Source organism: Vipera ursinii (assembly GCF_947247035.1).
Source record: "Vipera ursinii genome assembly, chromosome: 1".
Taxonomy (NCBI): domain Eukaryota; kingdom Metazoa; phylum Chordata; class Lepidosauria; order Squamata; family Viperidae; genus Vipera; species Vipera ursinii.
Genome location: NC_139512.1, coordinates 101,914,745 through 101,932,933, shown reverse-complemented (window position 1 = coordinate 101,932,933; position 18,189 = coordinate 101,914,745). Strand labels below are relative to the sequence as shown.

The following is an 18,189-nucleotide window of genomic DNA, read 5'->3' as shown; positions in this document are numbered from 1 at the left end:
ATATGTTGGAATTCTACCTAAGTTTTAAGCCCAGGTAATTAGCTCATCATTTCAAGAGACATAACTTTATTCGGAGCCAAAAAGTTTCTCTAGTTCAAGGACTTCCTAGTTCCCTTGAATATTAATAATAGCTTTTGGAGCCTTTGGACTCTTCCTTTTACAGGCCAAGACTCAGATGAAAAATAGATGATTTTTTCTTCTTCAGGGACTAGTCAAATGCGTACTGAAGAATTAAAGTTCTTTTTATCAACAGCCAAAATAAAACTGTAACTAAAAATTGGTTTAGTTCAGTAGAATATTTCAAATTAGTCAGTTGCTTTTGTGTTATAACAGACACCCTGTTATAATGTATTAAATATTATATTATTGTCTTGTTTCTTTACAGGAGTCAGAAAATAATAAGTTATGTTCCTTATATTCCTTCCGGAATACTTCTACCTCACCACATAAGCCCGAAGAAAGTGGTCGTGATCGCAATGAGCTAATGACCAGTGTTAATTTTGGAACTCCAGAACGCCGCAAAGGAAGTCTTGCCGATGTGGTGGACACTTTGAAACAGAAGAAACTAGAAGAGATGACAAGAACTGAACAGGAGGGTATGTATGTATGAGTGTGTCTATGTGTATAAATATGCATTTATCTCTCTGTGTGTATGTGTGTGTGTGTGTATGTATGTTTAATTTCTGTCTTCAGCCAAATGATGAATTAAAAGTTAAGGTGAATCTATATTTGATGCCTATTTATAGAACTACTATTGAAGTTTGTTTATGATGTTTGTCTGAATATAGCCATACTCACTGGACCTCTGAAAGATAGATAGATATATAATGTGTATATAATACACACACACACACACACACACACACACACACACAAAAACACACACACACACGTGTGGTTGTGTGTGTACATATATTTTTACTGAGAAATTCATTAGACAAATTTCTGATTGAGATTTGTGCACAAGAGACTAAATGGCATGTTGATTGTCAGATATAATCTTATTTAATGGTACGGGAATTCATCTGGTATATTGGTCTCATTCTACAATCTGTGCTTAATATATTAAGAAATCTGGGCCAAGGCTGATTGGATTTGGAATGGAAAGCAAGTGAAGAACAGATATTGTGCCTATGGGAATTTCTCATTATCGAGTTTGGGGGATAGCTTTCTCATATACCAATGAGAACTGTTTATAGCACCATGAGCGTAATGACAAGTTTCCAAAAATTCAGAATGCCCTTAAATGAGGTCAAGGTTGTGAAGCTTTTGATAGGTATGGATAAACAATCACCAGAAAATGATTTTGTACTTGAATAAGTAGATTCTATTAATAATTTATATTGCAGTTTCTGTGTTATTTTTTGGGGTAGTCTGTGGTTCAGTTGTGAAACTCTGGATGATGAAGAAGTAAAAAAACACTAGGTTTTCCTCCTATATTGGCTGACATACTCCTCTGGGACACAGGTTTATGGTGTCTTAAAAACATTGACCATGGGTTGAACGTCATCCTTGGCATATTTCAGAAGTGTTGGATTACAAATTCAGATAAACCGCAGCCATCAGAGATGATTACAATGGAGTGGGATCCTGCACAACTGGAAACCATTAGGGAGGCTTTTCTGATGTCTTTGGATCCAGTTCTGATCACAAGCTCAGGACATAGGTTTTAATAGCAAGTTTGAAGTGATTCAGTATCTTTACATTTTGCAATTGAAAAATGATGCAGCAACTTTATAAGTAAGGTTAGACTGAACTATACATAGGAATAGATCTAAGACAGATTCTACTTGTCTTTTTTGGCTTAGTTTATATGACAAGCACAGTTAAATATATTCTGTATAGGTGTCTTAGACTTCACAACAGTGATAAATGTCTCAGATTTTACATAGCCATCTGTCTTTAAATTTAATTTTGAAGTTCATGTTTAAGTTTTTTTCCCAGCTAAGTTGCTGGCTTCATTTTCATGGCTAGATCATTTAAAATGTTTTAAATTTATTTTTATATTTGGGCTCACCTTTTTTTTTTAGAAAAGGATAGAATAGAATATTCTTAACTCGCCAAGTGTGATTGAACACACAAGGAATGTGTCTCCGGTTCATAAACTCTCAGTATACATACAAAGTGATAAATCATAAATCAAAAATAAATCATAAGATACAACCAACAAAGTGATGGTCATAAGATACCAATAGGAGAAGATAATAGGAAAGATGAGAAAGATAATAGTAGTGCAGTCCTGCTACATAGTTATATATCCTTAGGCATAAGATAATGCTGTGTGAACAATGTGTTTAGCAGAATGATGGCATGGTGGAAAAAACTCTTTGTGTCTAGTTGTTTGGGCATGCAATGTTCTGTAGCAGCATCCTGAGGGTACCAAGAAACGTTTTAAATTTCAAGTTAAACATCATACTGCTGAGATTTGTTTCATTTTTGCAGTTAATAAACAAAATTTGCAAGATTCATATTTAAAATTTAAACTTTATTCATTTACCTCTCTCCTCCTTAATACATATTATTAACTTCCACATTATTTCTTTTATGTGAGTCTATTTTATTAGCTTGCTTGGACTTCAAGTAAACTTGAAGTCCACAATAAGTTCCATTTCCATCACTGACACTTACTTCATAACAGACATTTCAAAAAGACATTGATGAGAAAGTTTGAATTTAAGTATGCTGCCTGTATTCCTTGCAGGTAATGAAAACTAATTCAGTAATCAATACAAAACACTTTTACATATTTATACATATTATTCCCTAAGTATTTAGTGTTGTTTGCTTCTTTAATTTTCATATTCTTGAGTGGATTCTTTAAATGAGAAAATTCAGATACCTATTTTGGAAAAAGACCCTGAATTTAGGCTAAATTACAGTAGGTATTGGCAGGATTCTCAGATGCTAAGCTCCAGATATTCAGATATTGTTAGCCTTTTTTCACTGAACAGGAAAATATTTTAATTTCATGGGCATATTTAGATACTCATTAGTGTAAGATAACACAACTTTAATGTACCCAAAATAACTGAGAAAATTTAAAGTGTAATTAAACTAGAATAAACATCTTTCATTAGTTGAGTTTATAAATAACTATCCATGTTGCATAGAATGGGGTATATATAACAAACTTGCCATTTTGTATGCAACCCTTGCTTTCAGTTGATTTATATGGGCCTAAAAGTTAATTGTTCAGCAACTAATTTCAGGATCAGCTCAAAATAGTTGAAACTGTTAGTTTCAGCAAGAATGCACATTTCTGTAGAGCTGAAATGGCCATATTCTTAAGTTATGCATTTCTCATGTTCTATGTATGAATTCAGGCCTTAGTGATTAATACAATAGCTAGTAGAACATACCTGAATATAATGAAATAATTTTAATTATGATATTAAGTTAGCAATATCATAAAATGGACACAGAGATAGCCAGAAAAATTTAATGGACTTGCATGACTTGAGAATTAATTAAGTCTGGTCAGTCACTGAAATTTTGTCAGCCTCTCATGATAGATCAGGTCAAGTAATATGCACATACATATACAAAGTAGAGTATCTTTCAGATTCATGAAATGATATGTAATTAAAGACAGTAATTTGTTTATTTAAGGCTGATGATCAGCAAGTCATCTGCTGCTATAATAAATCAATGCAGCCTTCCAGTTACAATTACTTTTTAATAAATGTATGATCCATCTTCTGTGAGAAAAAATGTTCATGTGCCGCGCTGGTTGAGCAAAATTCTCTCTCTCTCTCTCTCTCTCTCTTGTATTTTATTTATATTATTTATATTTGTTGAATTCATGGTCAATGACCAAAGGATTATGACATTAGTAAATTCCTAATTAGCAATACACCCTGCTTAAGAGAACATAATCCAAGTTATTAAATCTGATTGTTTCAATAATTTAAATGGCCAAGTACTGCTTATAATCTGGGCCACTCTATCTGTGAAAATACACTGAATACTTCAGTGTGACATACAACTGTTTTAATCTCCTCTAAATAATAGAGCTTCTCACAATACGATATCATATGCATCATAGCAAAAAGCAAGCTGAGTGTAGACAAGCTTTACGCTGGACCAAACAGGCATCAATAGAGTTTAAAAATTCTTGCACAATATTACATTTATGCATCCTATGTGCTAAGTGCTAATTTGTACGAGTCTCAAAAATAATAGAGGAAAGAAGGGAATTACACAACAAACTGTACTGAAAACCAGCCATAGTGCATTGCTTGCAGCTTGCAAGAATGTGACATGCTGCAGTGAAGATATTGTGACACAGTTGTTAGCCCAAGTGCTGACAGTGAAAGCTGACCCAGCTTGTTGGCAAGACAGGCAGAAAACCTGTTCCACTTTCTGTCATAGACTCTATTTCCAATTAGAAAGGGGATCTAAAATTGCTTATAGCATAATTTGCAGGTGTTTTTTACTGCCATCAAGTACAGGCACAGCTAATAGCCTAGAGTTATTGTCCTGTGTGCCCAAATCCTTAAATAAATTATTTACCAGAAGCTCACTTCAGTTCCACTATTGAAGGTAATGTTTAATGATGCCATAAAACCATTTATAGTATTTATTTAATCAGTTTTTGAGATCTTCTGAATCCACAACATTTCTGGGGTAGCTCACAGATTAAAAAATAATAATGGAAAAATCATACAATCAATCAGGAGATCAGAACATCAACCATAAACCGCTCTCAATAGAAGGGTCTACCTGCAAAATCATATATTGCCCATTCTTATTGTTCTGTATTAAATGACTGAACCACAGACTTTTTAGTTTCTTTCTGTTCTGATATACATTATCATCTACACAGAGATAAATAAAGCTCAGTGTCCAGTTTTGTCTGTTTCTTTAACAGTATCATTCTCTACTTTGCAGTACTAGCATTGTTTTCCTGATATCTTTCCCATTAACCCCAAAATGAAAAAGACACACACACACACACACACACACACACACACACACACACACAAACACACACACAGTTTTTGTTTTGCTTTTGTGGCAAAATAGAAAATGTGGTAATATTCCTGCTCTCCTGCTTGAATTTTGTGAAGTGTGATGATATAAAAGTAAAATAACTTAATAAAATACTTTCCCCACTAAAGGACCCAATTTTGATCTTTGCCCTGGGTTTTTTATCATTAATGAACAATATCCAACTTGTGTACCACCATAGATGTTTGACAAAGGAAAAAAGAAAAAAAAGTTTTAACTATTTTTGTCTTTCCACTGAGATATCCTTTTTGGATCATCCTCTATAGGCCCTTATATATCCCTACAAATATCTGCTGTCTCCTGCCAAGCTGAACTGGAAATGGATTAACAGGTTCTTGAGATCATAAAAACTTTTGATAGAAGTGATTTGCTGTAGAAATTTAATAAATTTATGTAACCACCCTTCTTGTGCTCCTGTGGCAGAAGTCCCTCTCTTTAGAGTATAGAGGGAAAGCTTCTGTTTCTTGTTTGGATAATGGGTTGATCTGGTATCAGGCTGCTTGCTTGTGACCATGTGAGAATTTGCTCTCGTGGCAAATCTGTTTTTGCAGACTAGAAGGTCTCTTTGGAATACTATTGGAATCCAAATGGTGATCATAAGAGGAGAAGACGTTTCTGAAAATGTCCTTTCCTTGCTTTTCTGATGAATATCGTTTGCCACTGAAGTGATTATAGTTATATGCATTACAGCAGCCTGCCTAGGCCTTTCTCATTTTAAACTGTTCTTTGAGGCTGGGTCTTTCCTTATTCTAAAAATTGGATCTGAAAAGTTCACCTGTAATGGGTACTGCATCTGGAGTCTGTGTAATAGAAAATGCACTGATTAGCAGCAGCATCTAAGGAAAAGCAGCTACCGTTTTTAAGATCTTCAACCCAGTCAGTTCTTTGCAAAATCTTTGAATGTTTGCCAGTTCAATGATTTTGTAAAATGCTCCTGCCTATTTCTATTTCTGAAATACTGGCCTTAGTCTGAGGAGACTATATATATGTATATATGTATATATGTATACAGAAGAAGGAAGCAGAAACCACTAGCCTGATGATGACGGATGGGATTTCGTCGAAACGTTGCGCCTACACCTTTAGTTCTACGCGGGGAAAAACCCGAAAAACCAAGGATCCATATATATATATATATATATATATATATATATATATATATATATATATATATATATATATATATATATATAGTTTTAGACCACCTTTGAATGTTCATCTGAAGGCTTCATTGACACAATATATCTTTACTTCAGAATATTGCAAATCTGTTGAAACATATACAATAATAATAATAATTTATTAAATCTTTATGCCGCTTGACTTTCAAGTTTTTGGAAATCCCTACTATTGCATAGAATTTACAGTGTTATTATGGACTCTGCAGAATGATCAGAACTTATCCTGAATGGTAGCATCTTCAGAGATGAAAATAAGTCATGCTCACCTGCCTTACGACCATCATGGCTTATAACCAAAATTGGAGGCTCAATTACTGTTATGTTGAGGACTACCAGTATGGGGCTTGCAAGAAATTACAGCACTGTTTATCACCTGGTGTCCTTCAGATCTGGAAGTCAACATATTTGGGAAGGTTGATTTAAATAATTGTTGTTCCAAACAGGAGGAGATTTGACCATATTATAAAGACACTCCTATTACAGTAATTTACTTGTGTCATTAGGAAGAGTTTCTATGTAATACAGTGTAAACATAATTTCTCTATATTTACTGAATCAGTTTTTATTTAAATTAATTTATAATTAATATTATTAAAAAGATAATTTATATCATGTGCCACATTGATCTTTTTTTTAAAAAAATACTTCCTTATTTTTCTGGACAGAAAGTCAGAGTATAAATCAAATACACTAATAATAATCTAAAGTATTTAGCCACATTCATTATTTTATCATATGTCATCCAGTCTCTACAAATGATACTTAGCACAGTTTATCTGCAGCTAGGAGTTTAGATTTCCCTGCCTTAGTGTAACTCTAGCAATGTGGAATGCTAGGCTGGTTAATCATTTGGGATACTGGAAACTTAGCATTTCACTTCTGCTCATTCCCAAGACCTAGCTACTCAGGGCCCATATTCATAGTTCATTTTCAGCCTTGATTCTCATGAACACTGTAATATCATATTTCAATAAAATGTCCTATAAATAGGTCACCACTCCAGTTTCTATGTTGGAGGCCATCTTTCAGTATAATTTCACAGTCACATAATAGGAATTCTTTTCTAAAACGTAACTATTTCCACTTGTCTGTTTGGTATAATAATCATATAACATTTTGTCTTCTTCAAAAACCAGAAAAAAACTGAGTAGTCTTTTTGTAACTAGCTGGGATTTTATTTTTTTTGCTGTTAGACAGTTCTGGGGATACTTTGAAGCATAATACTAGCCTTGTATAAAGGGCAGTAATGTGGCAGGAGATTTTTTTATCATTTGGATGAGACAAAGACACATACGATCATTACTGACAAGCAGTAAAATGCCCTTGAACTTTCCTGAGGAAAAATATCTAGGTTTAATACCAGCTGTACTATTACATCCTGTTCATCTCCTCCACATCCCACCCACATAGTTTCACATTAAAGAAAGCACCATTCCTCTTATCTCCCTTAAATAGCTGAATATTCAAAGGCTGTGATTATCCTTTAGGTGTCTCTTTCTGACTAGATGTTATAAAACAATGAAAGTGTGGTATGTAAATTATATAAATGAAATAATAAATAATACATGATTAAGATAATCTTTTTATTATTCCTTACTGTTTCCCAAACATGTAATTTGAAATTAATCCATTTTATTTGGGCTGGGAACTAGTCTGTTTGCTAGGTTTATGATTTGAAAAGCACTGAACATTTTTTATCAGGAGGACTACATAAAGAGAGTGAGCCATTGCAATCAGTAGCCCAAGAGCCACAATGGCAAATCCTGGGCCTTTTTTTAAAATCTGAACTGCACCCACATCTATGATTGCAATTTATTTTTTTATTTACTTAGTTACTATTTATTTATTTATTTGCCACCCATCTTACATCACAACAGGGAGCTTATAATAATAAAAAATAAAACTATATACATTAAAAACATAAATAAATTAATACAAAATCCAAAACACTATGGACCAGTTAAAAGATGGATGGGCAGGAGCAGGATGAGGGAAGGTGGGATTTGTTTTTAATTGATCAGTCACCTCTACTCTGATACTCCCCATATTGGATCCCCAAGCAAACTTGGCAGAGCCAAGTCTTTGGATTCTTCTGGAAGGTCAGGAGGATTGGGTCTGACCTCACACTGGGGGACAAGATATTTCACAGGGAAGGGGCAATGGCAGACAAGGTCCTTCTCCTGGATCCCGCCAGTTGAAATCGGCTGATGGGGCCCACAGCAAGCCTTTCCAGCCAGCATAGGTGGGCAATCCCTCAAGTAGCTTGGACCTTTACTATGAAGGGTTTTAAAGATAGTTATCAACACCTTGAATTGCACCCAGAAGCAGACTGGTAGCCAATGCAGCTCGCTGAGTAGTGGTGTTACATGGGCCATACATGGGGCCCCAAGGATTGCCCATGTCACCACACTCTGCATCAGCTGTAGCTTTCCAAATGCTGTTCAAGAGAGCCCCATGTAGGGTGCATTGCAATAGTCCAATGTGAGATGACTAAGGCTCAAATGCAGGGACTCCTGATCCAGGAAAGACTGCAACTGGCATACAACCCAAAGTTGTGCAAAGGCTCTCCTAGCCATAACTGCCACCTGCTCTTTGAGCAGGAGTCACAAGAGCAGGAGAACCCCCAAGTTGCAGACCAGATCTATCTGGATGGGTAGTGCAGTCCCATCCAGAATTAAAGATGACAAAGTGCCAAATCTTAGAGCCTCTTGCACCCCAAATCCATTTGGTCTTGCCAGGGTTCAAACAAATATCTTTGATGCACTTCAACCATTTTTCATACTTCTAATCAATCACTAATCTAACTCATAGGTATGAGGGAAGTTTGAAGAGAAAGAAAATTACTTTCTATGATGAATTTATAAAACATGTGAAACATCTTCAACTCAATGCAGTTGGCAAAAGAGAAAATGAATATTTCATTGCAATAATTTTTGATATCATAGATAACAATGTGATAATGGGACAATCCATTTCCAGTACAGAGTAAAATATATTCAGTAGTTGAGTTTAGAATTAGCAAGTAATTTTGTGGCCTTTCTCATGGCTTCCGGCTTTTAGTAATGAAAAATTCTTTAAGAAACTAGTCTCTGTGTGGACTAACTGCATATAAATTGACCTTATATGTCAGGCTTCAATTTATTTTGGTGAACAACCTCTGGTTTCTTTGGAGATGAACTTTGGTTTTAGTTAGTCATATTTGTTCTGCTATTCCTGCTGTTCTGCCATGGCATCTAAAAGCGTTTTAAGAGCCAGTGACTGTGGTAATGAATGAAAATGTATTTGGAGCACTGGGAGGACTGCATTAAACTGAATAGTCACCTTTCTTGTAAAAGCACTATTAGAGAGGGGCAGCTGTAAGTAAGGATAATGATTTGTGTCCAGTGCTTATTTACAGAAAATTGTAAATGTATTATTTATTGAGAGCTCTCCAGACAGTGCTTGTCAGAATAAAAATGTCAACTCTAAGCAAAATGTTATGATAATACTAAAAATGCTAGGTACACATTTTGGAGATACAGCTAATTAGATCAGCTATTCTTAAAGAAATGACATAAAGATACTCAATGTTGTTACATATTTTAAATGGTAATGTGGTCCTTATTTTCACTAGGGTACTTGCTTTGGGATATATTTATCATTACTTTTGAAAAATAATAATGTTAACACCTTTATGTTTCTGCAAGTAAAATACAGTGACATTTATGAAAAAAAACACACTACTTGTAAGATCAGATCTCTTTGATTGTTAAGGAAGGATGGATGAGAAAAGAAATGAGAAATATGGGAAGAAAACAGCAGCTCCTCATAGTTCTGTTTCTTTTTGCAATTATAATTATAATTTTAATAAGAATTTTTATTATAAGAATAAAATCATAAAGCAAGGTAAACTTAAGAAGAAAGAAGAGAATAAAATGAGTAAAAAGTGCAAGGAAAAAGAAAGAAAAAAGGGAAGAAAAAGAAACATCAGCTCCTCTTAGCTCTGTTTCAGTGCATGGTTGCCAGTTGACAATTCTAAAAATGTTGCTGGCATGAAAGCCAGGAAGCTACGGTGAAATCTTTCTCTAGCGATAACAGAATAAAACAATTCAGATTAGGTCTCATTCTGAGTTTAATTAACTCCAACCCACTAATTATAGAAAAGCCAATTCTAATTTTCTTTATATTTTTCCTTGTAAAGAAATAAATGGAAGCATTGATAGGGTAATATATTCATTTTTTGATATGCAAAAGAAATCTGTTGATATTATTATTATGGTTGGTTGAATTTATCCACCTATTGAGCTCTTCCTAAGGACTTACAATAGGCAGATATTGTTGTTTGATGGTGTTAAAGGCATCATCACATCATCATCATCATCATAAAACTTTTATTCATAAAACATGAAACTTAATCAGCTGATCATTCAAATTGACTGGCACTAATGGTTGACATGGGTTGCTGCCAGCATCCTAGGTATCAACCAGGTATTTCCTTAAAATGTAAGATGTTCCGAGTAGCATAGTTTTTTTGTAGCTTTGCTGGAGTTATTGCAGGAAGCTGCAATTTCTTGATGTATTTTGCAAAGTTTTTGGACATAGTTCTATTATTATTATTATTATTATTATTATTATTATTATTATTATTATTATTATTATTATTATTATTATTATTATTATACATCGATCATCACACAGTCAGCCAGATGTTCAGACTGTATTTGGCATTTTTGTCTACCTATCGAGTCCTTACCAAGGACTTGGATAGGCAGATGTGGATGTTTGATGGTATTACAGATATCGTCGCAGGATGGAAGCAGTTCCTAGTAAGGCCACCTTTTACTATTATTATTATTATTATTATTATTATTATTATTATTATTATTATTATTATTATTATTTTTGTTGTTGTTGTTGTTTGTTGTTGTTGTTGTTGTTGTTCTTCTTCTTCTTCTTCTTCTTCTTCTTCTTCTTCTTCTTCTTATTATTATTATTATTATTATTATTATTATTATTATATATATAGTGGGTAGCACTATCCAGATTTTGATGTTTGTTAAGAACAAGAGCGTGTCATGCTATACAATTTAAAGAATAATTAGTAAAAAAATACTTTGTTTCAAGATATTTCCTTGGAAATATTATTTTGGCATTCATGAAATTCTACCTTTTCATTTTAGTACTCAGTTAAATTGTTGACATAATGTTTAGCATGTTGTCTCTAAGGAAAAAAGGGCTTCTGTTTTTCTCTCCAAAATACAGTGGTATTTTTTTCATTACACATATATGCTTTCTTTTTGCGATTTCTATGCTTCTTTGTAAATAGGCTTAGAAACTGTTCCATTTGCTTCAGTCCTATGAATTTCAAACCAGGAGATGTAGCTTAACAGGGCCAGTAGTTCAGTGTTCAGATACATAATTTGGATATGCATTTCTTTACATTCAGTAATTATTCATTCACATCCAAGAGTCTCTGAAACAAATTTGGGAAAATACATTTTAGAACAAGTGTCTGGGGCTGGACCCTCTGATCAGTAATATGTTCTATCTCTAAGACTACAGATCAGGAAAGCAATGAATATTTGTCAAGATTGATCAAAGTGGGTAGTTCATCTTTTGTAATCATGTGAGAACAAATAACAGTGAAAGAAGATATAACTGTTATCACCCCAGACCCAAAAGTTTATGAGGGAAACTGAATAATACAATGTTCTCATCCATTCTTCTGATCTCAGGAAGAGACAGGAAAGAGAAAAATAGGATAATAAAGTAAATAATCAGCTACATCTATCCTAATCAGGATCGATGGAAGAAATTATATTTCTGGAGTCATGGCCCATGTTCTGACATAGGACTGGATTGTAAACTCATAAAAAATGGGAAAACTATATTTATCTAAAGTGAAACAAACATGGATGGAAATGATTCAAATTGAATCTTACAGAAGGCAATCAGAGATCAAGAACTTATAACTATGATTTAATAGCTGAAATCTGATGAGATAATGATTGGAATAGAGTGAATGAAAGATATACTTTGTTCAAACAGAAGCAAGAGGAAAAAAACCAAAAAACCAAGGGGTTGCATTAAAAATATTCACATCCAAATAAAATTGTAAGGGGACATACCTGATAAAGAGTATGAAAGAATCTAGTGAGAAATAACAGAAGGAATTAAATCATCTTAGGTGGTGTCTTTTACTGATCAACCAATTAAAGAGAAGATATGCAGTGTAGTTCCCCAACATAAATCACAGATCTTTTTTTTAAAAGTGTGAAATATTAGCAATGGAGGACTTTATCTAATTTTTTTGTCATTCAAACTCTTTCAAGAATCATCAGGAAGTTAACTTGATAGAAACATAAGGGAGTGGGACCAAGAAGAGGGAGTCAAGCTATTCTGTAAAGCACCTGAAAGCAGGACAACAAGCAATGGATGGAAACTAATCAAAGAAAAGAGCAACCTAGAATTAAGGAGAAATTTCCTGACAGTTAGAACAATTAATCAGTGGAACAACCTTCCACCAGAAGCTGTGAATGCTCAACAGTGGAAGTTTTTAAGAAGAGACTGGACAGCCATTTGTCTGAAATGGTATAGGGTTTCCTGCCTGAGGAGGGGTTTAGAATAGGTGACCTTCAAGGTCCCTTCCAACTTATTATTATTGTTGTTGTTGATGATGTTCATCACACAGTCAGCCAGATGTTCAGACTGGATTTGGCATTTTTGTTTACCTGTTGAGTCCTTACCAAGGACCTGGGATAGGCGGATGTGGATGTTTGATGGTATTACAGATATCATCGCAGGATGGAAGCTGTTCCTAGTAAGGCTGCCTTTTGCAATTGACTAATGGCGAATTTGTCAATGCCAATGGTGTTCAAGTGGTGTTCCAGTTGTTTTGGGATTGCACCCAAGGTGCCTATTACTATTGGTACTACCCTTGCTTGCCTTTGCCACAGTCTTTCTATTTCTATATTATTATTATTATTATAATTATTATAATTATTATAATAATTATATTATTATTATTATTATTATTATTATTATTATTATTATTATTATTATTATTATTATTATTATTATTATTATTATTATTATTATTATTAAAGTTTGGTGTGGTGGAAGAAGCCAAAAAGAAAAAACAGTAGAAAGAATGAGTTTGAAAATCAGCCAGATCCAGCTGGGGTTACAAATAAATAGATTTTGCAAAACAATTTCCTAAGATACCTCTATGGGAGAAAACGTTGGTGAATCCTTCTTTCCTGATTATGAGACTTAGAGAAAAGAACATGCAGCTAGACAAAACACAATGGGAAAGCAGAAAATAACACATACTTAGAAGGAATATATATATGCATCTACCTTACATGCACAAAACGTAAACACATACCCTGATTAACAGTGGGTGAAAATGCACACACATGCACTATTATTTTATTATCCAGAAGAAAATGCAGATTTGTCCTGTAATCAAAGGTTTGGAAAGGATTCCAGAAATTATGTTCTCCATCCTTTTCCTTTTCTTATTTGATCATGGATCCACATTGTTAATTAAAGAAAGTTCTGTAACGTGTTTTGATTCCAGCAAAACATTTGACTACTATCTCACATTCCAGTGGGCAGGGAAGGTATGGACTGGATTTCATGGATGAAAATTTTGTGGGGAAAGCTGGAGCAAGATAACCAGGTTCAATCTTAGGCCTTATACTTGCCAGCAGTTTCACTAATTTCCTATATGAAGGGCTGGATAAACGTTAGCAGATTTATACATTTTGTAGACGTAATTCAGAAAAAAAAATATCATGGTAGCCAGCCAAATTTAGTGCCAGTCTTTTTTTAACCCCATAGCCCAACTCTCAAAAGCACTTTCTCTACTTTAGCCACTTTCTTCACCACTAGTGATCTTGAAATGCAGAGAAATCCCTCCTACTGGCCAGTAGAAGCCTGATAAAGTTTACATGTAGCTGAGGTATGCCATCTGTGTGGCTACATTTTGTCCTGATTTGTAATAAAACAGTGTAAGGAGTGTTGTGCAGGTGGCAAGCCACTTTCCCTCTGCTTTGCTCAGTTTTAAAGCACAAGTGCATTGCTAGCTTGGTGTTATGCCAGTGAAGCTCCTGTAGAGTGGGCAAAGCCAGGAGGCAGGGTTAGTCTGCTAGTAGTGAACTAGCTGTCTAGAAATTCCACAGGGTCTTCTGTTTCTACTGCAAAACTGCCTTTATGGTGACTCTTCTTTAATGGAAACATAATTAGCTTGCTACCAAACTTAAACAACAGCACAGCATTTTGCAGTATCAATCCAGACAGCATTTAGGAGTGTAGAAAGAAGTTTCCTTAGTAGAAACTACTGAAATTCTTCACTTAGAAAAGAAAAACAAAATACATGGACTGAATAGGGTGCAGGCCATGTGATTAGAATTTTGGCAGTGGAATACGATTAAAAAGAAAAGCAATTTTTAATGAATCTATGCATTTTATGTACACTTTCCAAATAATCAGAAATAATAATGATAATGATAATGATAATAATAATAATAATAATAATAATAATAATAATAATAATAATTTGCATCGATCAAACCCCACTTTAAACATATACAGCTCTAAGCACCATGCTTTAAGAATGTTTCAAAGAAATGCTCCCGCATTTGTCTAGGAAGATGAAGCAAATACGTTGTCAAAATTTTCTCCACATCTCCACAGGGAAAGCTGGGAGCAAAACCATGCATTAGTTGTGACAACACTCCCATTTTTTTTCCAAACAGATTTTTTTAATGACTCCCTCTAAGCTGCTTGCAATCACTGAGGGGTGTGTGTGTTTATGTATGTGTCTGTGTGTGACAATAAATGGTTTGGAACCCCTGTTTGAGTTTTAAAGATTCTGGTATATGGTTTTCAGAACATTATCTTTCTCTGAATACATGTGTTAATTCCACATTGAATTCTCTCAAGAAGGTTTGAACTTCCTGTGTGTCCAATATCGGAATAACTGTTCCAGGTGATTGATTGAATGTTGGGGCTCCAACTTCTGAAGTGTTTTTGGGTTGTCTTCCTTGGCCTCTGCCATAGTTTGCACTAAGATCTGTTGTTCTATTACAGGAGGCAATTATTTGTTATCTCTTCAAGGTAGACTAGAGTAGGCAACCAAAGTCATGTAGGCCAATGCTATTTTCATGGTAAAGTTATAGTAATAGAGTCTTGCGAGTCTCAGTGATGTACGTCACTCTCTCTTCCTTTACCTTAGTGTGAATTAGGGAGGGGCTTGTATGAAATGCTTATGTACATTACAGTTCTGTCCCAGATTCAGGTTCCTTTTATCTGACCATTGCCTTGGCAGCAGCTCTTCCTTCTGTGTCTCAAAGCCATTCCCTCTTTCCTCAATACTATTGTACCTGCTGTACTGCTTGCTTGGAGATAGAATCTAGTGAAAGGAAAACACTGATAGAAGCTAATATTTGTAGCTCAGAGTTGAACGGTGGGATCCTTGTTGCCTTCTGGGCTTGGTGGTTTTTGTTGTGATTCAGCATCAGCCTGTGATACCAGCAGCTGAGTCTGATGATTTTGAAGAGGAGGAGGAGGAGGGGTTTGGAGAGCCTTTGGTGTCAGAGGGAGGCTCTGATGCACTGCAGGACTCTCAGCCTGGCCCCTCCCGTCATGTTCCTCATCAGACTCAGCCGTGTGAGCACAAGGTATTGGACATAGATGATTCACAGCTGGATCTATTCAGGGACGCTAGGAGCAGGAGGCAATCCAGCAGAGTAGAACAGAGAAAGGCAATGAGGCAACTCGGTGAGAGGAGGAGAAGGCAATGAGAAGCCACGCCTTGGGACTACTGATAAAAGGGGAAGGTGTGGGAGGTGCTGGTTGCTGAAGGCAACCACTTGTAGATCTTCTGCTAGAGTCCTGGTCTGTTATTCCTGTTTAACTCTTGTTTGAACTTTTGGTTTAACTCTTGTTTGAACTTTTGATTTCTTTGTAAATAAATTTGGTTGGGTTTTTCCAGCCTATTGAGTATAAAAAGGGGTTGTCCCTGACATTCAAACAGGGCCGGTTGTAGGCTGGAACAGAACAGTTTTCTTGCAGACATTTCATTACCAAAATAAGTAACATCATCAGGTAAGAGCGCCAAGGACCTCACAGAAAAGAAAACAACGTATTCTTGGCCACAATCACACCTCTTACAATTTATCCTATAAGAAATTACCTCTGTGTAGGGTTCTTGAACGACAGCTTAAAACTGGAGTATTTATATTCCTTTATTCCCTGCCATTGGACTATAGAGAGATATGTTTTGACCATTACGAGAAAGAGAACTATTCAAATAACTATATTAGCACACTATTCTATCTCAGGTTAGAGTAAGGCATGCTGGGATGGAAAAAATGGCTACTTGCTTTTAAAAATATTAAAAAGCCACGAGCTATTAGGACCTGCCTGTAGCACTAATTGGAGTGTACATGTCCCTTTTAAGTAACCATTGATCCTTCACCCCAGCATACCACACTGAAATCTGAGCTGTTTCTGCAGCAGGCATAAGCTAATTTAATTAGGCCACCATAATACCATCTCTTTTTCATTTGAAGACTGTTTTTAAAATGCAGACCTACATATTCAGCAGCACATTTCTCTCCATGTCCCTTTCTGTATTTTGCTTGATATTCAAACCAGAAGAAGTGTTCCAGCAAACACGAAAACTTGCTCCCTACTTTGTGGCAATTAGTTGGTCCTAAAAATATTATGACTTTTACCACTGCTTGCATTTTTAATCCTAGGAGAAATATTTTTGTTGTTGTTAGTTGCAAAGTCGTGTGCGACCCATTGCGATCCCATGGACAACGTTCCTCCAGGCCTTCCTGGCCTCTACCAAGGAGAAATATAGGGTGGGGTAAAATTACATTTTATTAGGTTATGTGGTTATTTAATAATTTACCAAATATGCAATTATTATGCATATTTGTATTCTTTATTAAGAGAGAAAAGTTGATGACATGCAGATGGTTTTGCTTAATCTTATCTTTTGCTTCCTCTACCACCCAACTTTACAGATAAGGTAATTTATCTGATGCATTGTCTAAGGATTTTAACAGACCACAGATCAGAATCAGCATGCTGCTTTTTTTTAATAGTAAACTTGTTAATGACTACTGCCAAAGTAAAACAGCAATAACAAAAAACTCTCCACAATGAAATCATTAAATACTTCTAAAGCATTTTCTTCTTTAATTAAATAACATGTTTATTTTGATAACATAAAGCAAATTCACAGTAGGCTTAAAAATCTTAGTTTTTTACACATATGTTGCATACAATTATATAAAATAAGTTTAAAATCATTACTCAGAAAAGTATGGGGAAAAAAGTCACTGAACTACACAATGTTATTTATTCAATTTATAAACTGCCTCAGTCCAACTATATCCAGGGCAGTTTACAACATAGGTAATAAAACACAACAATAACATGAAATGTGAACCATTTTAGCTATTGATTATTGTGCCATGGCAACTTGTAGTGAACATATCAACTTTCCCCAAGCTGATGTGTTCCCAACTTGGTCCTTCAGATCTTTCAGTGATACACCTCTACACGAGTCAATCATGTTGCTGCTGGGCATCCTCTTTCTGTCCATCTTCCTAAGTATTCTCAGCTTCTCAAAGGAGCTGAATCTTCATATCAATCTGTCCCAAATTTGATAAATTTAAGCCTAGTCCTTTGTGCCTCAGGTGAGAATTCTGAGTTAATTTGTTCTACAGTTCAGCTGCTTGTTTTTTTGGCTACCCATGATATTCACAGGGAACTTTTCCAACATGAAATTTCTAAGGTGACAATACTCATTTTATCCTGCTCTTTCAAAGTCCAAGGTCCACTTCCATAGAGTGTCACAGGGAAAACTCATTCTGGATGGTTCTGATATTTGTGGGTATTGTTATATCACAGTATCTGAATATTTTCCCCAAGGCTTAAATTGTTACCTTACCAATGCCTGGTTTACAGCATATGTCTTGATTGCTGGTTCCATTAC

The 18,189-nt window shown here is 35.0% G+C and overlaps 1 protein-coding gene across 3 annotated transcripts in view; it reads left to right on the top strand.

Moving 5' to 3' along the window:
- The window catches only part of SOX6 (SRY-box transcription factor 6), a 315,755-nt gene that overhangs the window by 53,541 nt on the left and 244,025 nt on the right, over positions 1-18,189 (top strand). For all 3 annotated transcript variants that reach the window (XM_083348763.1, XM_083348764.1, XM_083348762.1), the window contains exon 3: positions 386-596. In XM_083348763.1, the coding sequence (XP_083204889.1) occupies positions 386-596 (211 nt within the window). The remainder of the gene's footprint in view (positions 1-385; positions 597-18,189) is intronic.